At 32.4% G+C, this 26,849-nt stretch overlaps 1 protein-coding gene and 1 long non-coding RNA gene across 2 annotated transcripts; one reads left to right on the top strand and one right to left on the bottom strand.

Annotated features, from left to right (window-relative positions):
- Positions 1 to 401: 401 nt before the first annotated feature.
- On the bottom strand, positions 402 to 19,085 carry LOC123671374 (guanine deaminase). The gene is made up of 8 exons (XM_045605167.1): positions 18,806 to 19,085; positions 12,209 to 12,469; positions 10,227 to 10,445; positions 5,695 to 5,802; positions 4,612 to 4,713; positions 2,195 to 2,360; positions 1,980 to 2,129; positions 402 to 832 (listed from the first exon to the last, which is right to left on the bottom strand). The coding sequence occupies exons 1-8, from the start codon at positions 18,914 to 18,916 to the stop codon at positions 633 to 635; spliced, it is 1,317 nt and encodes a 438-aa protein (XP_045461123.1). The 5' UTR covers positions 18,917 to 19,085; the 3' UTR covers positions 402 to 632.
- LOC123671375 lies at positions 18,456 to 20,909 on the top strand. Its single transcript, XR_006746086.1, has 2 exons — positions 18,456 to 18,671; positions 20,703 to 20,909. It is a non-coding gene; the product is annotated as an uncharacterized LOC123671375 (long non-coding RNA).
- Positions 20,910 to 26,849: the final 5,940 nt, after the last annotated feature.

Raw genomic sequence — 26,849 nt, forward strand, 5'->3', positions numbered from 1 at the left:
AGTAGGGATTCATCTACTATGAGCTGATTCCCTACGACAGGCACAACTGTTAACTCGGAACTGAACTGTCGGGACCTTCTGAAGGAAGCAATTGCCCAATAGGAGAGGAATTGTGTTCCATCAGAACACACATCGTCAGTGACTCGCCAGAAGCTCCTGGAGCTTGGTTGGGAGGTTCTTATGTATCCAACAGAGGTTTGAGAAAATCAACTGTCTCAATTTTTTGCCAATAGAATTAGGGGTTCTATGGCAGAGGCCGAATGATACGGATCTTTTCTACTTGACTAAATCTCAAGATTTATATTGAGTGAGTAGACAAGTCTCAAATTGTGATAAAATGTTTCAAATATTTTTTATTTTTTTAATTTATAGGAATTGAGAGTTATGAAAAACTGAATGAATAACTATACAAAAATTTTATTTTTATTTCAGCTTAAAATGACTACAGATATTTTCAAAAATATCCAAAATATGATTCACGAGTGAGCAGTAAAACTTAATTGTACTGAATTCTTTCTTCGTGGAGATGTTGAATGAAATATGTGTTTTGAAAAATTCGAATATAAAAACTTATTTCCAATACTAATTCTCTTCAATGAATATAAATAACGAAAAATCAATTATGGCAAATATCATTTAACTTTCTCTCCAGCAACAAATACGCTTAGAATGTTTCTATCATCTCCTGTGAATATGAATTTCTGAAGATTTTCTATCGGTGATACTGGTAGCAAATAATCGCAAGCAGAGTCTTTGACATCCAAATCCACTATGAGAGCGTCAAATTCTTTCTCTTTAGCAAAATTTCCTATTTTGTCGTCCAACCTCAGTGCTGAAACAAATTATATTACCTATGTACAATTTTTGATTTTACTTAGATATAAGATGATATTAGTACTCATAAAATGAAGTGAAAAAATAATATAATTGATCAGGCATTTTCGATATGTTTTGAGAAATAAAAATTATTATACATGTAGGCTTGGTTAATCGGTCGTCTAGAGGTATGATTCGATTACCTGGCCTTTCGTCTTTTTCTCCGTGACTTTGTTGGATTTGTAATAATTAAACTCTTTTGAATTATTTACATCTATTTACAAAGCCACAATTATACAGTACAAACTCAGTATTGAGAAGATCATAATTACGTCTTAATTAACAAGTTTCTCGCTACAGTACTGAATTTCTTCTTTAACTCTAGTTTAATTGATTACTCGAAACGTCTTCGTCGTACTTCAAGTTTCCGGTCGTCTCGTCTTTAACTTGTTCGCGACTCGTCTTAATCTAGTCCGCGAACAGTCTTTTCGTCTTACGTCTTAAGTTGACCGACCGAACTTGTCTCGTCTTTGATTTAAGTTAAACTACCCTCTCTCGAATATAGACCTCTCACGGTTTGACCACACCCTTAGGGGAAGGTACCATCCCCCTAGTCCAATCAGGGCTTTTGCCGTACCGCCCCCACAGATCTTCGCGGATTCCTGGGAATCGAATATTCTAGAAGGACTAGAGCCTGAGAAAACAGATGTAACCCATCTGGCATAATCGTAATTCTGAAACTTTTCCCAACCCCATAACTCTTAAGTTTTACAATCGACATATCACATTCTTCGACACCCCGAAGAATAACACATCCTTTTCGCGTTATTTACAATAACCATTCGTTCCCTGTAAATTCATTGAATTTGTCATGCCCTTGGCACTTGAAGAGGCTAATAGGTCTCCAAGCATCCGGTTGACCATCGCAATTATTTACAGGGAAACAATAAGTAACTGGATCATACATACTACTTTTCATTCTCATTAGAAAACATGTATGAATGAATATGAATTCAGTTTTGGATGGCGCATTAACAAGGAATAAAGATAAATTCAATTTTTCGTCATCAACGATAATCGAATGAGAAACTTGTCCTATAGGACAAGATCTTTCAAATTATTATGAAGTAATTTTTTTTAGTGGTATTCATATCACAACTTACCACGAGCTCCACCTAAGGTAGCTAAATAAAATGCTTCTTTCCAATCTAGACATTCACATTTTTCAGAAGAATTGAAGGTTGAATTTATTGATGAAGATATAGCAGCTCTCATAGCATTAATTATAGAAGGTGAAGCACCACCGGAAACATCTGTAATTAGAAATAGATAAAACGTAAAAGAATATTGCCTCAATATTAATATTGAGAGATCTCACCAGTTCCTAAGCTAACATTGATTCCTCTCTCCATTAATTTCTTCGCTTTACATATACCCGATCTCAATAGGCAATTTGATTCAGGACAATGGGAGATGCTCGCACCTCTATCTGATAAGAGATCAATTTCTTCATCTGAAAGGTGTACTCCATGCGCCAGAATGGTCTAGGAGAACAAAATCAAATTTTAGTTCTTCAGTTATCCAATATTGTCTTTTTCTTGAAATATTTCAACAAAGTTGGAGTTCTAGTATTGGATAGAATCTTATTTTCAAATTGAACTCATATGTTGTGAGAGTTCTGGTTGAATAAGTGAATAAGATCTTCATACGTTTTTTGAAGAAAGTCCTTACAAAGCAAAGAGATACTCATATCTCTTTGCTTGCTTTTCGGCTTTTCAAAACCGATTTAGATAGTATCGAAATGACAGTGTACTAAGTTCTTGATCCTTAGAACCATTCGAAAATGGATCAATTGAGTAAATGCTCCAGAATCTGCTATTCCTAAGTCAACCAAACGAGTCAAACCAAAGATCGTTCAGGAAGAGTGCATACTGACACCGAAGCAGTCGAGAAGAATCTTTCCCAGTAACTAACACTGGTAGCAAAGAGGAAGAAACAAGGTTTTATGAGAACGACATCATTGTAGACGATTGGTAGAACAAAAAATTTGAGAAAGAACAAGAAAATGATCCTGACCTTAAACGACTTTCGGTCGGCAAGAAATAAAGAAGGAAGTCAAAATGGGATGATCTCTCAAATCAAGACCAACTGGTCACATCGAATTCTCAAATGGTCATATCTGAAAAATTATAATGGTGCAAAAATCAGCAGATAGTTTGATGGATTTGAATACCGAAATTGTTGAAAAAGCTACATGGAACTTGTGGAGGACATTTTTGTTGCAAGCTACATTGCAAATTCAACTAAACAAGAAAGTTGACGAAAATTTGGACGTACGCCAATGCGTATCTTCGTGCATGTCCCGATACAGTGAAACTGTCATATCATTTCTTTTTCTGGTTTCTTTTAATGAATATCGATAATTATCGAAGCGAAATTTATGTAATTGTTTTCCTCTATTATATTCGTAAAACCCTCAAAAAAGGTTTTTTTTTGGTATTTTTTTCTATACTTAATTCCTGATTGGAGTTCCTGATAAAAGCAGAAAGCTAGATTATTACATTGAGAGTCCCTCGTCAAAAGACAGCCCAACATCATTTTCAATTCTCAGTTTACAAGCCGAAATCTACTCTCCTTACTCTTGAAGAACTGTTAGACCTACGTTTTTATCAACTTCGGTAGAGGAAGATTGGCTCAGTATAGAGCTAGGACTTTTACCTCTTCAGGGAAGTAATTTAATTAGTTTAGAAAATTTCATTGTTTATTCTTGTACATATAAAAATTTCGGATATATATTTCCAGTTTTGTAAATTATTGTATGCAAATTTTACTGGTACCAGATATTTTAAAAATTCACATTGTAAAATACTTGTGTGAATATAAGAGGTGTTTGATTGACCTGGGTTTTTGTCCCTTCCATTTGGTGAATTCAGAGATCAGAACCACGACTTGAAACAAACGACTGTGCTCGGGCATTTTGAGTTGTAACAAAGAGGTTATACATTTCGATATAAAAATACGATAGAGGACAATTAAAAGGAGAGTTTGGTTCGATATATAAAGCGGACCAAGAAGAGAAAGAAAAACACCAGTTATCACAAAAAATACGTATTATTCCAATATATTTTATTAAACTGTTGTCTAGATATTAACACTTTGCGAATCCCGTTTCCATTATGCCTTTTTATTTCTAAATAGTTACTTATTAAACACTCGTGAAAAAATAAAGGTTAGAGTCCTTTAGAGCATAAAATCATTGATATGTTGCGTTCATTTTCAGAGACAGATGGTGAGAACAACTATACAGGGTGGCCACTTTTTCAATGGGATTGTATTGGTAACTTTTAAACCATAAGAGTTAGAAGGTCGGTCGAATGGAGAAAAAGTTGCATTCATAGGAGCATTGTCAAGCAGTTCAAACAAATCGAGATTATCAGGGCCAGTTATTGAGAAATCATAGGAAAAGTAAATTCTGTCATTTTGATTTTTCTTTTTTTCCCACTTTATTTAAAACATTATCAAAAAATGTTTCAGGAATTTTTTATTCGACAGTAAATTATCCTCAATTTGACGTGATCAGATTTCGTATCCAACGTTTCGTACTCTCTGGGCCACCCTCAACCTCAACGACCGATGACTTTAACATCAAAGAGATCTAGATGTGAACAAAACCTCAAAATTCATAATAAAATATTTTCAAATAAACCGAGAAGTGTTTTTCCTATTTGTATTAGTTAATGAATAGTAAAGATTTTTGAATATCAGTTATTTATTTTCATGAAAATACATACTTACTTTTGGTGTGAGTAATCCCGCATTGTCATAAACTTCCGCATAGTTCATTCCATAGATCTGTTCGACTAGCTCAACTTCCATAGGATTTTCCGATATATGAGTCTGAAAAATTGATTCATTGAATTGGACAGTGTTGTATTATAACGTGTCTTTATAAATTATTTTAACTTCATGGTGAACCGTTTTTACCGCTTTTTATTAATCCTACTGGATATCATTCCTAAGGCTAAAATATCTACATGGACAATTATAAATTGTGTATTATCAATTCTCATTAAAATTATTCTAATTCTCTTTTCAAAAAATTATGCTGAAACTTTTACATATTATCTTTCTAAATTTCAATTTCACAAAGTTTTCACCGAAAGTGAAGTCAAACAGGAAATAACTGAAACTCTGATTGACATGATATGTTCAAGGTAGGTACATTTGAAAAAAGAATTCAACAACATTCATGAAAATTTGGTTTTATGTTACTTCATAATTCTTGTCTAGATATTGACGATGGACTATATGTTGGATAGTTTATTGGGCTATTTCCATCATCTGTGCGCAAACAACCAACCGCACAATTGATGGAAATACCCCAATAAACTATCTAACATGTTAGTTCATTTTGAAAGTTAAGTTTCACAACACCATTGATCAAACAATTCTTAGATGACATCATAGTCAGAGATAGATGAAACATCAGAAGGCTTCAACTGTTACTTCGAATGTTTACACACAGTTTACAATACCTTTATTTGTAAATGGACATGGAACATGGAGACAGAAAAGTACTCAGAAAAAAAAATTTTTGAAATCAAATTATAATGAATCGTATATGTATGTACATTTTTAAATTTTGATTTAGTGATAATTACTTGATTCAATAATATGAATCTTTTCAATTTCATTTCGGCTTATCCCAGCTGGGGTATGAAAAATAATGAATTGTATGAAATTCACTGTCTTGTGTAAGTACATATTGTATAATAAATTTGAACATTGCATTTCAAAGTTTTCATTAAAAACTGTAGATACTTTTTCTGGTGGATGGATGTTATGTCGGAAACGGAAACTTTTCTATTATTTACATACCTGAATGTGTAAGTCCTCTTCACGAGCTATTTTTCCAAGGCTTTTCATCAAGGACATATCTACGCTTAATGCGAACCTTGGAGTTATAACTGGTTGAACTAATGGATTCTGAAATCAAAATGGAATTTTTCAGAATTGTGAAGAAAAAATAAATTTTCTGCAATTCAATAAAAAACAATACTTAATTCCAAATGGATTAATTTCGCATGAAATATTTTTTCCTTCTGATACCTCCTGAAATATCACCGATTGTGTTCTATAAGGTGTCGAACCTATAGATTTTAAATCCACTACACACTTCAATTTTTTGCTTGTTTGTCAAGAATATACTATTCTCTTAAAAATTTTAATGCATAACAGTGTCAATTCATCAAGATTAACAATTTCAAAATCGAATGATAAAAAAATTCAATGCATTGTAAGACATTTTATCAATTTTGTTATGATTGAATGCTTCAATGAATGAAAAACGAAAATTTCAAAATCGAGATAGATAATTATTTATATTTTATATAGAAGAAGATATTCAATAGTATCATTTTAATTTCAATATGAGTTCTAATAATTGGTTGAAAAGAAATTTAATTAAATGAAAAATATTTTATGGTAGGACATACATGTTGGAATATAGAATAAAAAAAGGAAATAAAATTGATAGAAGCGTTATTAAATAGAGAAAACATTTGAAAGATACGCCCAATTGATAGAAATAACTAAGGATTTTCAATAAACTAACAGAACCATAAAATGAATATTAGCTATAGCTGTCGAATATTCTAAAATCTATTATTATCCTTATAGTATTTTGTTATTCTCTCTGTTCTTTAGCACTTCGACATATCAGTTGTTGCAGATTTAGTCACACTTTTTTCAAGGAGTAGCCCTTCTTAAAATTTTCATAAAAAAGGTTTTTTCACATTAAATTGCAAACTTCTACTCCAATCTTCCAAAAACACTTTAGAGTTTGATTTAAAATTCAAATTAGGCTGCCGACTCCCTCTCCTTTCAAATTTGCCTATCCATGTATCATTGGAGTGATTTATAAAACTCCTTGGCACCTTCAGGGATAACGTTCTTCTTGGAAATTACTTCAAATGCTGGCATAACAAATTCTAATGGTACAAAGGCTATTCCTACTAGATGCATAATATCTTGTTGAAAATACGTATCGTCGTCAAATTGCTAGTTAAGTGCTTATCTTTGAATTTTGCAATATGTATATACATCGTTTGAAATGAAAAACGTCCCTTATTTGGAGTTATTGAAAATAGCAATTGACGGAAACTACTCCTTACATCAAGAAACAACGAAAAATTTGTGGAATTATTAGAAGAGTACGATTTTAGAATGAAGAAGAAAAAAACGAACAATATGAAAAATCTAATGTGAAATATTTATGTAATAGGATGGAATGTGGAAAGATTGACTATTTCTAAGGCATAATTTACTATTCAAAAAAACTCTTTTGGCCAGGGGTTCATAAATGCTGCGAAAATCACCAGAAAGGAAAATAAGCTTCCAAAGCTTCTTAGAACAAAAAGTTCTAGAGAATGCTCAAGTATTACGATGAAGATAAATCAAATGGGTTGCAATAGAACTTTTTCATATATGCTCCTTTGAATGTACTTGGCGTGGCAATGGGGCAGCTTATTGTTGAATTTATTTCATTCGAAAAAAGTACATATAATCTTCTGCCGAATTCGGTGGATGAAATATAATCCAATATTCACAAATGAAGGGTAGTTTGAAAAACGTTTCGAATGATTAGTGAAAAATAAAGAAAATGAAGATTCAAGTCCCGTTCGCTTATATCTCAATTTCATGGAATAAAGATCGACAAATCCAAATGTAACATCTGACAGACTTTTTCGACTATACACATTCGAATAAGAAAAGAGGAGTAGGTACAAAAACATGTCATCAAAGATAAAATCGATACCGAAATGATTAATGACATTTGGGAATGAGCACTTAAAAGTTCAAAATAACGAACCATCCCCATGGAGTATATGCCATTTCAGCATTGGCCAAATCACAATATAGTGGTAATAATTCTGCTGTCAATCGAAATTCTAAGAAAACATAATCAGTATCAGATCCTTAATCAGATTTGGATTACATCTATCGAGAGGATTATTCACTATAACAATTGTAATTCATAACTGCTATAGTATTTTTTTTAAAAAATCACACGTTTCAATTGATACTTCAAAACTTGGTGTTTCCCAAAATCCTTCATTTCTTGGATTTTCCGAACGTTATCATATTACTTTTCGACTGAAATACTCATGTCGAATAATACTCAAGATAAAATTTAGGCAGGTGAAATTTCTTGATTATGATGTAAATACGAAATACAAAGGTCATTCGCGAAATTGTCAAGCAACAATCTTTTATATTATTATAGATTCGCTGAAATATGTTTCCAACAGAAATGAACTTTGATATTTTCTCTTTGATATATGATTCTGTAAGAAAAAAAAAACAACAATAGTGTTATAGAAAAATCGACACTGTTGAATCTGAATCAAATATTCCTTTTTTTTATCATGTTCGCAGTAGGCATGTGTTGGTAGGTAGAGTAAAAGTTATTATTTCTCTGACTTCATCTGCTTTCCTTGATAAATATCTGTGAGAATTCGAGAATGCTGAGTCAATAAAATCATTTTCACTCACGATTCTACCGAATATTTATATTGGTTGTCCCTATCTATAGGGAAACGAATAAATTATGAACTTATATATGATATGCTTGCTTGAGTTTGTCTAGTCAATTTCTACTTCTCTTTCCTGTTATATAATATTTCTCAGATTTTAGTAAACGTAACAATCTCAACAGAAACTGGCCCACCTTATTTAATAGTAATCTTAACATTTAACAGAACTTATTACACAGGATCATCGTTTAATATTAAAAATATCTCAAATTATTTCAGATAACAAAAGTATCTACAGAGTGATAAATAAGAAAAATGCTAGTTTTTCAAAGATCTTCCTACATTCGAGATGAAAGTATGGAATTCACTGAGTTGCTAAAATTAATCAACTATACAATTATTCTCATGAAATCTCTGATGAAAGAAATGCGAAAGAACGTTAGATCTATTCTGTGAATTTCCATATTTTAAGTTGCGGTAGACAAGACATGAGACCTAATCGATCTTTCATTCAAAAAACAAAAATTAAATCCAAAAATCGTTGCTCAAAATTACCAATGTGCATTTTAGATTTCATAATTTTCAAACAATGGACTGATAATTTTAGTGTGGTTTATTTTTATAATATGAATGGAACTAGGAAATAACAACTAGAAAAAAAAATGTTGATCAGAATGTAGCCACTTTTCCAATCTCGAAAGTCAGTGGTTGTTCTCCCGAACACATCATTTATTTTGGAAAGGTGTATCAACAATTTCGTAGAAGTTACAACGATTTTGCCTTCTTAACTTTCCGTAAAATCATATTTAGAATTAGTTGTTATTAGATATAATTAAATATTACCAGATTCGAACCCGGGCCTACCTGTTGTTGCACTGCAACTTACCATACGCAGCTACAGAACCTGTGTGCAATTATTCCAAAAACTGAAGACATAAGAATTCTCACTCTTCTACCTGAAGAGTATTCAATGAAAACAGTTTTCCCAGTGATGCTCATCGTCAAAACAATCTCAAAAAAACTAATTTGACGGAAATATTTATCAGAACTTCCGTTTGGTAAATTGGTAAATTTTAATTTCTTATTTTCTTAAATCTTCAGTTTTCTATTTGATTTCAAAGAGAAATATGCCACCTAAATGTGGCAGCTGATTTATTATTATTATTATTTATTTTGTATTTTATCCTTTTTTCAGCGGCCGAAAGATTTTTCGTTGTAATGTATATTGCTCATGATTTGCACAGTATTATGTATAATTTTTATTTTAGAGAATTACTCTTTCATAGCGAAAGAAATAGGAAAACTCTTATTTATTATTGGTTGAGACAAGGCCGTAGGCGTGGGAGAGGGAAATTCTTAGAACCCAATACATAATTTTCTAAGTTTTCCCATGTCTGTCAACAAGTTGAAACGTTTTCAATTAGTGCAATTTCTCACTATGAAAATTTTTCTTAGTCACCTCAGTAGGCAGGGCAACAATAGTAACACATTAAAGAGAATAAATGAATTCCTTATAATGTGTAGGAAGTTATAGTTACTCATATCATAGTATAAAGAATTCTTTATACTATGCATATATCTATAGCTGCAACAACGCAACCAGATTCTACGTAAAAATATCAACGACTGCCCGTTTCAACAATTTCAAAATATCAAAATATTTCGCAATAGGCCAGATATGGGCGATTTCTGAGAATGGGAAGATTCTAAAATCATCCTGAAGCACAGAAACTATAACTTTGTAAATCAAATCTGTTTGTGCTATCTTTGTTACGTTAAAAAATAGTGTAGTGAAACGAAAACCGCAACTGTACTCATAATTAAGAAACTTTACATAACCTACGAATTTGGTAAAGAAACGCAAATATAACTCACATCTAATTTCTTCACTTTGTTGATGAACTGAATGGTTTTTTTGATGGAATCATTCTCACTTTCTATATAATCTGATGGAGACATTACATTCATATTTATTTTGCCAATCAGGGCTCTTTGGCCATGTTTTACCACAGACTCCACTAATAAGAGAGAAATGTGTTCATATAAGGAGGCGAAGTACATGGCGGTAGTCGTTCCATTACTCAAAGTCCTATTCTGAAAAAAAAAACAGATAATAATAATAATAAGAAGAAAAAAGTTTATTTTGATGAGTCAGTTATCCATTAATTTGAGCTGTGACAAGAAGATTAATTTCCTGAAATTTGCGAATCTCAATAAGAATGTCGAATTAATCCAGTCAGCACTGGACCAAATTACCAAAATTTTCTTCTTCAATAGGTATACAGGGTGTTTCCTAAACATGCGGCAAAAATTCAGGGGGTTGTTTCTTGGACTATTTTAAGCATGTTTTGTCCTTGGATGATTTTTGAAAAACCTCTTTGTTTCAGAGATTCAGGGCGAACAACATTTTTCATATTTTTATAGTTTGAATAAAAATGCGTACCGCACTGTGTTTACTAAGTAGGTACAATTTATTTTTAAATTTGTTTAACAACATTTCAATTACTTAAAACGGCCAGTTTTTTGACTAAAAATTGATAAGTGCAGATGGTAAAGGAATACAGATTAAACACGGTTTTCATTTGAATTCGTTTTGTGATGTATTAGCAATTTTTAGTCAAAAAACTGGCCGTAATTGGAATGTTGTTAAACAAATTTAAAAATAAATTGTACCTACTTAGTAAACACAGTGCGGTACGCATTTTTATTTAAACTATTATTAATTTTAAAAATATGAAAAATGTTGTTCGCCCTGTATCTTCGAAACAAAGAGGTTTTTCAAAAATCATCCAAGGACAAAACATGCTTAAAATAGTCCAAGGAACAACCCCCCGAATTTTTGCCGCATGTTTAGGAAACACCCTGTATAATGTGATATCATATCATGATTAATCGAATAAAAATTGTTGACGACATTGTTTACTTATATCTATAATGTGAGAAAAAGAGGTTTGATAACGAAGTTTGAACCAAATTACTAGAAATAATTTTTGATACCAATTCGATTGTCTTATTTTATACTGGATGTTCCTGAATTTGAGTTACGTAGGAAAATGAGAGATTCCTTGGATAATTTTGAAAATAAAAGGGCCCATAAACGTGAGCCCACAATCGCTCTGTTTTCGAGTAATGAGGTGTTTCTTGTAGTCCTACTTATTTTTAATGGATGCTTAACCAGTTCATTGAATCTTTACTAATCTAAGCTACAGAGTTAGTAAATAAGTACCAAAACTTATAATTAATTTACTTATCACCTAACTGGATCTTTATAATAATTTGGATTTTCCTGAGAATTACTATAGAGAGCTGTTTTTTTTTCTCCAGATCGATTGCAGGTACAAAACTACAACAAACCAAAAAGTGTAGTACTGAAACAAAGTTTCATTACCATCAGTAGTCAGTAACTCAGTACCCTCCACCATGTCTACGCATTGACTACAACTTTCAAATCGGAGGGAATAGACAAAATCTCAGATCTTAAGATACATTTCAGCTGAAGTGAACCTTAATAGAAATACAAAAATTTTAAGTTCATCATTATTTCAAATTGAATATTTTTGTTGCAATTACGCATTTATTTCATCAGATTTCGTTACTTCAGAACATATTCTGAATTTTGACATCCTATCGTTAAATAAATAGGTATCTAATCTTAAATATGATAGCTATATAATAGATACCGTTCCTAATCAGAAAAAAATAATTGAAGACATGTTCTTATTGAAACAGAGGGTATACTGAAGCTTTATTGCGAAATATATTATATGCAAAGCAACTATAATATTTTCCTTGCTTATATATTTCCAAATGAAAAAAATTAGTGATTCTTGACCAGAAATTTATGAACATGTCCTTACCACCACAGCTTCGAAAACTCTTTCAGCAAATTCTTCGTTCTTCATCTGCTTTTCCATGGGAAAAGTGTAGTCGTTCAACCATTCAAGCAAAGGCTTATCATACCCCAAACCACAATTGGGATATTGAACGGCATGAATGTGTGTATCTATAAACCCAGGTATAAGAAGCTGGGACGGTTTCAGATTAGTCTCCTTGAATTTGTTAATATTTAGATCCAACTTGGTAGATTCTAGAGATTCACCAGATCCTATTGCAACGATCTGAAATAACTGAATACTTTAATCAATGTACCCAAAGAGACCGATATCAATTGCATAAATCAAAGCAAGCACATTAACAGAACCTATGTAATAAATATAATCTGCCATTAATTGAAGGATATTTATATCAGTGTTTAATCCAGATAATTTTCTCCAAGGGAAAATCTCGTCTAGGGAGACGAATAATCAAAAATTCATTTTGATTTTGAGAGATACTCTTTTTTCGGGGGGTATCGGTCATACTAGGGGGGGATTTTTGTATATTTCCTCCGTTATATAAATTTTTAGTTGGGAATATCCAAGGTTTCTTCAAAAATATTTTTATAATGGTATTTTGCACTCTATATGATGAAAAATTTTATTATGTCACCTTTCTATTTGATAAATAGTTTTCTATCAACATTAAAGCTTTTCCTCTTATACCAAGTTGTTCAGATCTCTCTAACAGCCTCTCATGAGATACCGTATCAAATGCTTTTTCAAGATCCATGAATACAGCCAAGATTTTATTATTATTCTGCCAATTGTTGTGAATTTGACTACATAGCTGGAAAACTGCGTCATTGGTACTTTTTTTCTCTTTAAATTCGAACTGATATTGATTGATGAGCTTATTTTCTTCTTTTAAGCATTTCTCAAAAATTTTCCCAAAATTGTTTATTACAGAAAGAAGGATCACCACCCTTCAGGTGGTGTTTATTTCTATATTTCGTTTTTTATTTCTATGGACGTTATATGATCTTCATCTTCGCCAGGACTTTCAAAGTATTTATGTTTTTAATCAGATCATTTTTGTTAACTGGTTTGAGAAATAATGATCCCCTAAGATTTTTAGATTTACAATTACTACCAGAAGTTGGTGAGTATTTGAATATTTTCTTGTACCCTTTATCATTCATTTACGAAATATTTATTAAAAGAAATGACAAGTTTCTCGTCATTTGAATAAGAACCTTGATCATTCACAAATTGAAAGTTGATGCAATTATTCGTTTTTTTTTTCCATTGGATAACTCCTTTATAGTTCGCCAAATTGCTTTAGGATCATTATGTGCTTCAATGATCTTGTTGAAATTCTTTTTTAGTATCTTTGATTGCCTGGTTAAGAATATTTCGATATTTTTCATAGTACAAAATGTTTTCGCCTGTTAAATTTTGTTTTAAATGTTTCTTTAAACGATCTCTTTCACTTTTCGACTCAATCAATCCATCCGTTATCCAATATGTCCTTCTCTGGAAAGAACTATTCATTATAATTGAATGAACCTATTCAGAAAAACTCAGAACTTGCGCAGGAAAAGTGTGTACGCGGTTTGAACGTCGTCCATCAATAATCAATATTCCGAAACGATAAACGCTAGGGCTTTACGGAAAAAAGATTATATTATATACATTATACAGAGTGTTTCAAGTTCGACGGCCTATTAGACGTTTCTGGAGAACGGGGCCAATTTGAAATAGCAATTTAATTATATATACCAATTTACCATGTGTGCAAAAGTAAAAATGGGCTGAGAATGAACATGTTTTCTTAATTTTTATGGTCAAGTGTTATGTACATTACAAAGAATTTTCTGTATATATATTATTATATATAATATATATAGGAGTACTGAGATTGGATAATAAGGTTATATTATTATTTGTTGACAACTTAAGATTAATTGTTTTTTTATTTTAATGATCGATATTTTCCATCAAAATCAAAGAATCTCGTTCTCGAGCTTAGATAATCAATACAGTATAAAAATCGATTTTTGTCAAAACATTTCATGCCCGCGGACGAACTTTGAAAATTTCACGGCTGATTGAATTTTTTTTTACCGACTCCTGAGATTTATATTGAAGGTACGGAATAGAAATTTCTGACAAGCCGCGCACATTAGGTGCTGTTTATTTGTTATTGTTGAGACACTAATATGGAGAATGTCGTCATTTATTTTCAATTTGTACGGATTTCTTCTATTGAATTTTCGTGCATTTGTTGATTTTGATCATTTTTATCACTCAACAAATAAAGACATGATTTATCTTCAAATAAGGTTGACTAATAGTATTACTTATATGTCCTCCTTCATTTCAAATAATATAAACTGACTAAGATAATATTGACTTGAATATGCTATTCGTAAATGAATGCTGTACCTATACAAAGTGTTTCATTGGAAAACCGAAATGTCTAGATATACCACATTCACTGACTTTGACTGGCTTTGTTACTGAGATACAGGAGGACGAAACGATTGTATCCTTGAAAAACACTCTGTATATCGGAATTTTGATAATAAATTTGCATATTCTCAAAGATCACACAAAACTAAACCATTAAAAAAATAAACTGCATAGGTGTATAACTTTTTTTTTCCCGAAATTCGAAGTTTATTGTAAAAAATTGGTTATACATTTATGATTCAAAGTATTGTCCATCGCTGGCCACTACTTTCTCCCATCTTTCGGACAGCGTACGGAACCCGCGTTGAAAAAACTGGTCATCTTTTGAAGCGATCTACGAATCGATCCAATTTTTACTACTTCATAAGACCGGAAGTGCTAGTCAGCCAGGCTGTGTGCCAGTGTTCCGAACAAGTGAAAGTCCGACGAAGCAACGTCTAAAGAATACGGCGGGTGGGGTAGGACTTCCCATTTCAACGTTTCCAAGTATGTCTTGACCACTTTCACAACATGGGGTCAAGCATTGTTATGCTGTAAAACCACTTTATCATGTCTCTCGTTGTATTGCGGCCGTTTGTCTTTCAAAGCTCGACTCAAATGCATTATTTGCGTTCGATAACGATCTCCTGAAATTGTTTCAGTCGGTTTTAACAACTCATAATACACTACGCCGAGCTGGTTCCACTAAATACTAAGCATGATCTTGGAACCGTATTAATTCGGTTTCGCCGTTGACGTGAAAGCATTGCCGGGACATCCTCATGATTTTCTGCGCTTGGGATTATCGTAATGAACCCATTTTTCGTCTTCAATCATAATGCGATGCAGAAATCCATTCCGTTTGTGCCTTGCAAACAGCGGTTCAGAAGCAAATAAACGCCGTTCAACATCTCTCGGCTTCAACTCGTAAGACCAATTTCCTTGTTTCTGATTCATTCCTATGACTTCAAGGAGTTTTGAAATGGCTTGTCGCGTCACACCCAATGATCCTGCCAATTTTTGTTGTGTTAATTATTCTATATCTATGCGCGAGATACACATAACTGAAGTCATCTATTGGAAAAGTATTAGACCATTGCTTGCACGAAATTAAAAAAATATACTAGACATTGTGATGAAATAATAGATGTTAGATGATATTCAAGGAACAAGAACTCCAAAATACGAAATCATGAATGTTTGAAATGATCTCTTCAGTTCATACACCACAAGATCCAATAGACATCTGTATTCGGAATAGAAATCATTGTTGCATTCGCTATCTCATCGCATCCACCAACAACTCATACGCTTACAAATTGGCTCTCACAGAGTGAGCATCTAGTAATCTCTATTTGCGTTCGAATTCCGAAGGAATCTGTAAAAGATGATAAGTTCTTATCTTCCACCTGAAAATAATACGGTTTCAGGTTTTCTGATGTAATAAGGGTTGAGTAGAGCAGAATATGCATGAGCATAACTGGACTCCGCCTTTTTTCACAATAAATCAAACTAGCTAATAACTAAAATAAGATAAGATAAGAATTATTGTAACTTTTTTGTGAAAATAAAGACATTATTATTATTATTATTATAATGACTGAGATAGACTGAGCAAATGCAAGTGAATTCAAAAACAAGCAACGACTGCCAATGGGAATAACTCCAATTGAATGAGATGAAAATTATGGAAACTATTTGCATTAAACGTAGTTCAAAATCAGTTGCAATTGCTCAGAGATGTTCTAATTGATCGTATAATTTCTACTGGCCGATGCCTAACGTAAACAGGGTCAGACCGATTACTGATCCAAAACGTAAACTCCAGCTGACCGATGCAAAACCGCAGCATGCAATCTAATGGCGAGCACTTTGAGCATTTGCAGTAAATTTTTACTAATACCGTTTGTTTTTTTTTCAACAGAAATTTATATAATGAATTAGAACATTGTGAATATTCACTTTATTATAACACAAACTTCAGGTTCATACAAATTTGAATCCGTGCATACATTTCTGCTCCAAAACTAACCACTTTCCCTATTCAAATTCCTGACGGGGTTGCAACCCTTTCCGGGGGGTTGCTAGTAGAGACAAGCTTTGTATCCCAGATCATGTCTCCTTTCATAAAAAATCGACCTGTCTGAGTGTTTTTACAAATTCTGATTCGTTGTTGAGTTATTGAACACTTTTTAATGAGACACCCTGTATTTTATGACCTTATTAATTGTTGAAAGTAGTTTCTTTCACATAAATTGGAATAGATTCGAATATAGATCAGTCAGAAAAATTGGGTAAAATATTTATCTCCTGAAAGATTGTAAACACTGATAGATACAAAGTGATTCAAAAGTAATCGTAGCGGGATAGATTTTCAACTCGAGGTCTAAATTGTACAAATCGAAAACGTAATTTGTCAAAATTGCGAAGGGAAATTTTTTCGGAAACGATTATACAGTATTACTAGCGGACCCGACAGACGTTGTCCTGTACACACGTCTTTAATTTCATACTTTTTTTAATGAGCTGAAACAATCTGGACCGCTTTGATGAAAATTATTATTGAAAAGTTATTACTTTGTTAAATAAATAACAGCATCGTAAATGAAAACTTTAACTCATTTTAATGAAAGGTGAAAAAGCTTGCACTCAAAACATTGTATAACATATATATTTATTTTTTTTTAATTTACAAAAACTTAATTTATCGTAATGCCATTGGATGTACAATATTTTTAGTTAGTCCATGAGGAGTATAAACAAACAAACTCGATGGTTTTCCAACTCTGGAACACGCAACGTACAATTGGCCGTGAGAAAAACACGGATTTTCTATGTCTAAGCCACAAAATGTCATCGTTTGACATTCCAAAATCAACAACTCCTTATAAATAAGAAATTAATTGAAAAAACATTTTCCAGTAGACCAAACTGTAAATCTAAACCATTCTCGAATCTCCACGAACACACACAAAAAATTTCATCAAAATTGGTCCAGTCGTTTAGGAGGAGTTCAGTCACATACACACGCACACAAGAAATATATATATTAAGATTTATTATATTCATCATTGAAAATATTATAAATACTAAAATTCGATGATGTAGCATATTTCTTTGAAAATTCGATCCACTAATTAAGGCTGGAAATCAACGAATTAAATTTGACGATTATCATTTCACCTGAATTAAAAGATTTTAAATCGAGCATCGAGTTATAAACTATGAGAGTTGAACATTTTCAACTGGAAAATACCACCTTTGGTATATTCACTACTTGAAATGAACGAATATGTTGTAGATTGCTCAAATTAAGCTACTAATAGGTTACTCTATGACATGCATCAGAAGAATTATCTTTCATGAGTTTTATCAAACTATTCACTTGATGGAGGAAATGATGCAATTTTGATAGAGGCAATTATGTAATTCTCAGCTCCTTTTGTTTATTATCAACGATAATAAAGTTTTGGTCCAAAGAATATTGGTATTCAAAAGGACTAACAGTATAATGCATAATAGGTAATCATATTTTCATCCAAATTTTTAATGGATTTGATTAATTTTGTGGAGCTAAGGTGTGTTTTCCAGTGAAATTAAGATTTTACAAAATGAAAGACGTGGAAAAAAAAAACAAAAAATTATATTCAGATTATTAGTAGTTTTAGCACATCTGATGGAACAAATTAAACACGGTCCTTAACCACAAAGCTGTAATTAGAAATTGAATCACAATATTATCCGTTGCATTTAAGTCTAACAAGAATCCATAATTCCTTACTTCGAAGAGCAATCGTAAAACTTGATTGAAATATTTAATCAACTTCAAATGACGTCTACTCTAGGAATTGCTTTTGTTGTAACAGTTTGCAATTTGTAACGCGCGTATAATAGGCAATAAATTATATTTTCGTGACTATTACCGATAAGAGAGTGCATAGCGATTCACTCATTAAGTAATTACAAATGAAACGCTAAAACCAAAAGCATGTATAAGTGCAGAGGATCCGGGAAAAAGCATTATAGGTAGAGTTGAAAAAAACCTTCAAACGTGAGTGACTAATCTAACGATTGTTATAATAATTTCCGTTCATCATCTCTCATTTTTTATCAGCGCCAAACACTGTTGACAGAAATATCCGAAATCTATTGAAATTGTTACAGATAAAAATTATTCAGACTGACCTTATTTCCGTCAACTACGATAAATCCATTTTCTAGGAGCTCGACCTCCGAGGGGCTTACACTATGCACTATATTACCACAAAAAATCTTGAATTCCTTGTCGGATTTCATTTTGATAGCTCTTTGGAAAGGATTGATAATACTGTAGAATGAATTAAACTTAATAGAGCGTTTTTTCCAACATTATATTATTTCTCAGCTGGATCCTAGGTCAGTACCTACTGGCAGAGGTGGGAGTGAATCAATATTTAAGCCACGCGAACTTAGCGTGTCTGTTTCTATCCTGAACAAGAATGAATTCTTTATGAATGGTGCAACAAGATCAAGGTTGCAATGTTAGTTACCTGATTCGAATTTTGGTGGACAAATCGCAGTCGTAGGTAGACATAAATACATTTTATTTCCGATTCTGAGATATAAAATTTTAAGATTTGTAATCTTTCAAGTATTGTCTCAAGTTCTTTAGAATTCCTTTTTTCTATATTTCGTATACTATCTGAAATATACCTTCATTCATTTCGCTATTAAAGAATTTTATTAGCCTTAAAGAATTATATTACCATAATAAATAGGATTATTGTTTTTCCAAAAGTTTCCTCTTTCATAATATTCAGTATATGAGATTTGGTACTACAATGTCCTTTGTTCATGTTTCATGTTCTCGTTTCAATTCATGTAAATTGTTTATATCAGAAAAACCATTTCATGAGCTATTTTCACTAGAAAATGACATACAAGGCAAACAAAATGAAAAATGACTTTTAGTTCCAGCCAGGGAGCTTGTCTATTGTAATTTTCTTCATAATATTGTCTAGAATAGGTTTTTCTTTCCTTAATTCTTCCAAGGGAAGAGTTGCGATAATTTGCCTCTTTTCAAAATCATAATGTTTGAATCCTCGCTTCAGTACATTATATATTTAGCACCTATATTATACAGAATATGTCATTGACATATACATATATATCAACCGCAATTTTTGAGGTCAAAGGAAATACTTTTTTGCTTTGCCATTTTTTCCGATTCGGCTCGGTTGAAAAGATACAGGTTGTAGAAAATCAATAAAATGTAATTTTTAGTTAAAGCTCGCAAATGGAATAGAATCGAAGGAAATAATTTTCATTTGAAGAACACTAGGTCCAGGGAAGCGCGTTAGGTGATGTAAGCTAAGCACGCCACTGATTATACCTACATGGACATCGAGTTTTCAATGGAAGATTTCGAATATCACATTCATGAAGGAATTGGGATCTCAGTTCTATATCTGAAATTAGCCTCTTATCAAATCTAATATTCTGGTGTGAGGTATATATCCCAATTATCTTCATTGTCATGGAAAATTAGTATATTATTCAATGTAATGTAAGTCATAACTCACGCAGATGAAGTTTGCTGTAATTCATCAAGTGAGTTATGACCATTACTGCAAGTTGAATACTTTACTTTATCTACGACTATAACAATCAATACTAAAATACAAGAATAGAGAAAGAACTTTATTGACAAACCATAATATTTACCAATAAACGTCAAAATTGTCAAAGTGACATTCCTCCCCTCAATAACAATAATGGAATGTTCTCTTTCGGTCAACTGAATAGAAGCATAGAAGTATAGAAGCACAGAGCCATATTTTCCGATTTATTAAAGTGAGTTATAGCAGTGAGTTATTACAACTCACGTTGTTTGTTAGTAGATACTATTAATTGCTCAAAAGCAGTTGAATATTGAAGATATTATTCAATAGGAGTAGATCAATTAATATTAATTTCATATTTAAATTTAATGAGAAATAGGGGTGACGATAATAGGTACATTTGAAATATGATGCTGTTTCCTAAATACCGACACAGATGTCGATAAATGGGCTTCGCAAGATGATTTTTGATTTTCTAACAGAAACTCACTGTCCATTTGTGTTTTCTGAATGCAGACCTAATGGGTTTTCGAGCAACAACCAACGTCAACCTCAAAGAAAAGCCATTGTCTAAGCTTAACAATTTCCGCAGTTGTTAAGAAAATAACTATTAATTACGACGAAAAATGTTATGAAATAACAATTATTACAGCAAATAATAAAAATTAAAATAAAGAATTTTAATTTTTGTTTCTTTAATTCAATTCATCTCGGAAGCTATTAACTCTAGGCCCCTCACAAAAAAAAATGTTTTCTTTTGGCAAAAATCTACTATAAAATAATAAATAAACTCTAAATATTTTTCAAGAGGACAGACTCCTCTACACCCAATTGAATAGTGTAAAATATAGTCGTAAGAGATAATTGAAAGTTTTAAGGGTTAATCAAATGAGAAATTTCTAATTTATTTAGCGAGTTTGAAAAATGAATATTAAGTGTCCATTTTTATGAGAATATTTCAAATGACTTCAGAAGAGTGAAGACAAAGAAAAGTGGAAAGAACTAACGTGAAGTAGGAAGCTTTTAAGCAGTCATGTATTTATGCGCCAATTGTGCCAATTGAAGACCATAGAAGACCAAAGGTGCAATTGGCATATCAATGAACGGCTGCTTAAAGGCTTCTTTCTCCAAATTAGTGTTTTTCTTCGATATTCTGTTTGAATTTTCTATGATTCTAATGAGGCGATCTACAAAGAATTTTACATAAATTTTTGAAATTCTTATTTCATAATCAAATACAATGTTAATCTCGGTCGAATCTGACATTTTAGAATTAACAAAAAAACAAAATTTCGACCGAAAGCTCGGATGTGGCACATTAACGAACTCAACCGCGGCATTCGAACCTACTTTGATAATTTAACGTTTCCAAGTTTTTTCCATCGGGACTTGAGGTACTTACGGCTAGCCGGACATAATTGAATTTGAGGCAATTAATTAGAGTATATAATTTTCCTTAAAACCGAAATAACTAACCTGAATCTTACCTCAGGAACGAAATTGATCACATATTGAATTTGAGGATGAATTAGTTCATCAGTGAGATAAAACTTATCGTTTGTGACCATTCTCAGCTCGAAATTCGAAACATACATACATGGTGAGCGACCTGTTCAGGTACGAGCACTTGAAAATTTCGTCTTAAATGAGGCATCTTTGTGTATATAATAATTTTTCGTTTCAGTTCTTCAAGATATAAAATAATTTTTGGTCTAAATTTGCAGGACTGGCGCCATACACTCCAGTCTATCAAGCCTGTTGGTAAATCCGCCACTGGCTTCAGGAATTCAAAACTTTCCACTGCAACTACATCAAAGAAGGACATAAAGGAATTTTCCGTCTAAATAAATCACCTCATATCAAATCTTGATTTATCGAAACAAATGTAAACAAAGAGCTTCCTTGTATATTGAATTGTGTATGGAATTTACCGTACCAATTTCATTTGAAAGAATAACAATACGCATAGTATTCATATCTTTCCTGAAAAAAAGATAACACTAAAAGCGGCGAAATATATAAAAAAAAGGTTATCAAAATCATTTCAATGTGGAAATTATGGAAGACTAATAGCTCAATACTCTTAATGTGGTGATTGGCACGATCCAATCATTTCTGTGATTAGATGTTAAACCGCAATCAACGAGTTAATCATTCAATCAAATATTTGTAAATACCGCGGTTTTTCTTCAACAATTGATAATTATATATAATACATATCCGAAAATGAAATGATTTACAATATGTGCACACCAGGCTTTTTGAGAAGCTTGATCCTGCTCGATATACATATATGAGCTTGACTTGATTTTAGATATTTATTGCTTGAATTGATATCAAGCTAGTTGATATTACTTGAGCTTCATATGCACGCGTCGCACGGCATTTATTTCTGCAATCTCGTCTGTGCCAAAGTAAGGGGATTCCTCGAGCGCCGAGAGACTGAAGCATTCGCCAGTGTGATTTTATTAGTTTTCTCACGATTCTATGAAATCTATTGGCAGATTTTGGTAGTTTGAGAAATATCTTTCCAAACTTAGCCAAAATGGCCAAGGATTTTTTATCAACGCCAACATCTTCAGCTCGTGGTGAAAGACAGAGCTGCTCTTACAGTTATAAAAACCCGCAATAGATTAGTCGACAAATCTATAAAATCCCTCATGTGTCTCAGATCCTGGATGGAAAATTATGAAATCAAACAAAGCCTGGAGGTTTCTCAATATTAAGAAACTTTATTCTTTATTATTTTTTTTTTGTTATGATTTAAAGTGATTCAATTTATGTTTCTATTTCAAAAAGTTGATATTTTCGGTTCTTTTATACAATCAGTTCAATAAATAAAAGTGTTTTTGCAAGGTTCCTTCTCATTTAATCATTTTTTATTTATATAACACTACACAATAAAACCGCTAAAAATCAAATAGCTTGATATGATTCAAGTACTTGATTAATAAATACTTGACTTGAGATTGAATATTTACTACTTAACTTGAACTCTACTTGAAATCAAGTCGAGCTCAAGCCAAGTAGCTTGAAAATCAAGCCAAACCGAAAATCCCTAGGCACCAGCCTCATTGTCATAAGCCTTCATAGTCCGAGATCCAAGAGCCGTAAGACATTAATTATTTTCTGAAGGATGGAACCTTAGCCTTTGAGTATAGAATCCCATGTTATTGTAATACTTGCGAGTTTGTGAAGTTTGCTCGGTGACACCTAGGCAGATGCCAGGTGGGAAAGGTAACTAAACAAAAATGAACTTCACTTATTTTCGCTTCGCTTTAAACGAAAATCTTCCAACTATTTCCAACACTGCTTCTCGTATGGGTCTCGTTTTAAATACATCAAAAACACAATCCATCGTCATTGGTACCAAAAGACGTTTGAGTAAGGTAAATAGACATGATGATGAAATTGTTCTCTGTGGGGGACAAGATTCCCTACTCCTCAGTGGTGAGAAGTCTGTGTTTAATTATAGATAAGATGCTTTCTTGGGATCCTCAGATTACCGGTATGAGTAAAATTTTTACCAGAGCCTCCATCAGCTCCGATTTTTGAAGAATTTTCCACCCTTTCAGATGCGAAAGACTCTTTTCACTGTTGCTCCCTATTCTGGACTTTGTCTCCATCAGCTCCGATTTTTGAAGAATTTTCCACCCTTTCAGATGCGAAAGACTCTTTTCACTGTTGCTCCCTATTCTGGACTTTGCTGACGTGGCCTTCATGGGTCTAACGGTGAGCCGGTAGGGACCGCTCACAGAATGTAGCTATTAAATTCGTTTATAACTCGAGAAAATTCGACCACGTTAGCCAGGTCCGAAATGCTCTCAATCTACTGCCCATTGGATTGCGTCGTAATTGGAATACTCTGCTTCTGAGCTATAGGGTTTTAAAATGTCGCATATCATGCAAAATATAGGGATGTTGAATTTAAGATAAAGCGCGAGTAGCGAATGATTTCGATAAGAACTATCATCTTAACCATGGACATGGTACCTGAAACCCTCAAGATAAATATCAAGGAACAACGACTTAGTGAGTATATGTAATTTAATGCAAAAAAAAAACTGTTATTTCAAGTAGAGCACGGAAGGTGAGAAAATTACTAGGAAGTGATGTACAGGCCCAAGTCTTGGCCGGATTGGTATGACGAGGACCAGAGTGGCTACGAGGACTTGACACGACCGAGCTCTAGCCTGAAATTTGAATAACTGGGAAGTAGTGAACGTTTCTACGCTGATAGGCTCAAGCCAGGGGATATTAATAATAATAATATGATTTGAAACAATAAAGTCTATTATTGTTATTGACAAACCCTCTATAATACTCGTATCCTTTCTGTGATCTACTTATGGAGTTGTCGTTACATATAGGTACATTATATTGTTAGAAGTTTATCATTTTAATTGTTAGGTTCTCATTGGTGATAACTTAGTTCTGATAAAATTTTCCAAATCCTTATAAGTACGGCGACTGACCAAAAATACTTTTTGGGGAGTGTGTCCTTTGTGAATAAATAAATAAATAAGATAGGGTCACATTGACATTCCATTTTCGGAAAAGTACCTATTTGATAATATTGTTATTGATAATGATTATATAAGTTGGGTGACTCTCCCATTCATTTTGATTTATTTAGTTGTGATCAGTATCTCTTAAACAAAAATTTAAAAAATTCAACATAATATCTCCGACACAATTCTTGATATTTCATGAATTTGATGAATTGAGGAAACTCAGAATATAACACATCACAAATAATATGTATCAAGAATGTTCAAAAATCAAAGGAACAATTTGTTTATGCTTGGCTCTGAATTCCCTCTCTGAATACTATTGAAGAGGGTTTCAACATCAGAAGCAAAATAAAAATATAAGAACCTGATTTTGACAGTTTCAACCCGATAATAGACTTTTAGATTTTATATGATTCCATTTGTGTTATTGTTCATACCAAACGAATTTTTTTTTGTATACTGTTGTCACGACGTTCAAGGAAGAGAATTTTTGTATTTTTTTTTTTCAGAACTAACAGGCGAACCTCTAGTGAGCCTCTGTTCATCGTGTTTATTTGCAATATTTATTAGAATATTATATTAGGTTGTATTGAAAGCAAATGAACTTTATTATTATTATTATTAATCCTTAATCATCTACCAAATGTGGATGATTAAGAACTGATAATAGGCAACAAGAACCACCTTTGCGAAGCGCATGGAACCAATAGCTCTTTCAAACGAACGAACGAACGAAAAAATGGATTCAAATTATTTTTATGAGTATGAACCACAACACACCAATATTCCATTAGAAAATTAAGAAATACTGAATGACCGAATTCAGTAAGAGAATCAGGAAAATTCTGAAAACAAACTACCATAACAAGAGTCATAAATACATACTCATGTTCGATCGTAATATACTCCTCCGGTATAATAATAATATATACATTAATATAATAGTATATTCATTCATCATTGTATGAAACAGATGTCCAAAATCTGAAATGCAAAATGCGAACTTAGATGACCAAAGCAAATAAGCACCATCCGCAGCATTGAGAAGACAACATACTGTCAAGACAGAAATGGGGTGGGGTCTACTAGACATTATAGAACGTGCTCATGGACAAATAGGAATAAAATTCAGGGAAAAAACATTGTGTGACCAGGGCCCCCGCAAGGGACATCAACGCCCGCGTGCGGAACATATTTTGGCGCCCCTTAAAGGGGTGAGGTGGAGAAAAGTACTACTGTATAATCGGAAATTTTTTTTTTGAAGTTTAGTTGAGAATTTAGTGTAGAATGGTTGAAAATCTATCAGCAATCTTCATTGCCTTAAGAACTTTATGATGTTTTTTGTAACATAATACATTTCAAATGTGTTTTAAAACTTAAGCTGTATTCTTCTATAAATTATTCATAAAGGCATAAGCATTTAATTAGGATCAATCCAGAAATTGAATGGATGTTTTTCTAGATTTGGCTGCTGCAAATTCTTTTATATTATCAATCAATCAATTTTATCGAGTATCTCTTGCTCTATATCTAAGATTGCCAAACTAGAAAATCTTTCTTAAGACATGGTAGACTTCAAATAGTTTTTAAAAATTTTTAATTCAGTGAATGATCTCTCACCAGAAGCAACAGACACAGGACACAGGTAAAGTGAGAAGGATTCTTGAGGCAATACTAAGATTCGGTAGAGAAGAACTTAGATTATTTTCAAAAATAATTGTAGAATTTCAAGAGGATTTTCGCTTCAGATAATGAAAACAATCTTAGGGCTTTTATCTCGTTGAATAAATCATTTTCTTTCACGTCAGTCTCTTTTTTTCCTGTCATCAGTTAGCTTTTGTTGAAGAGCATGACAGCATTTCAATAGATATTTGTCATTTAATTAAAGAATATCACAAATAAAACAAAAAACGTTAACGTTATCTACTATTTAAGGAACTTAGTGTTTGTATTTGTTTGTACTTAGTTTTGTATTTTAAAGGCGATTTTTGGATCTTCCGTCTGTTCATAATCGAACAAGTTTGGTTTATACTTTCGTCTTACAGTATATAATGGAGAAAAACCTTGATCTATCTCAAGAACAGCCGCTAGTTTTCCAGCTCCCGCAAGTTTTTC

This window comes from Harmonia axyridis, chromosome 1, assembly GCF_914767665.1.
Source record: "Harmonia axyridis chromosome 1, icHarAxyr1.1, whole genome shotgun sequence".
NCBI classification, from domain to species: Eukaryota; Metazoa; Arthropoda; class Insecta; order Coleoptera; family Coccinellidae; genus Harmonia; species Harmonia axyridis.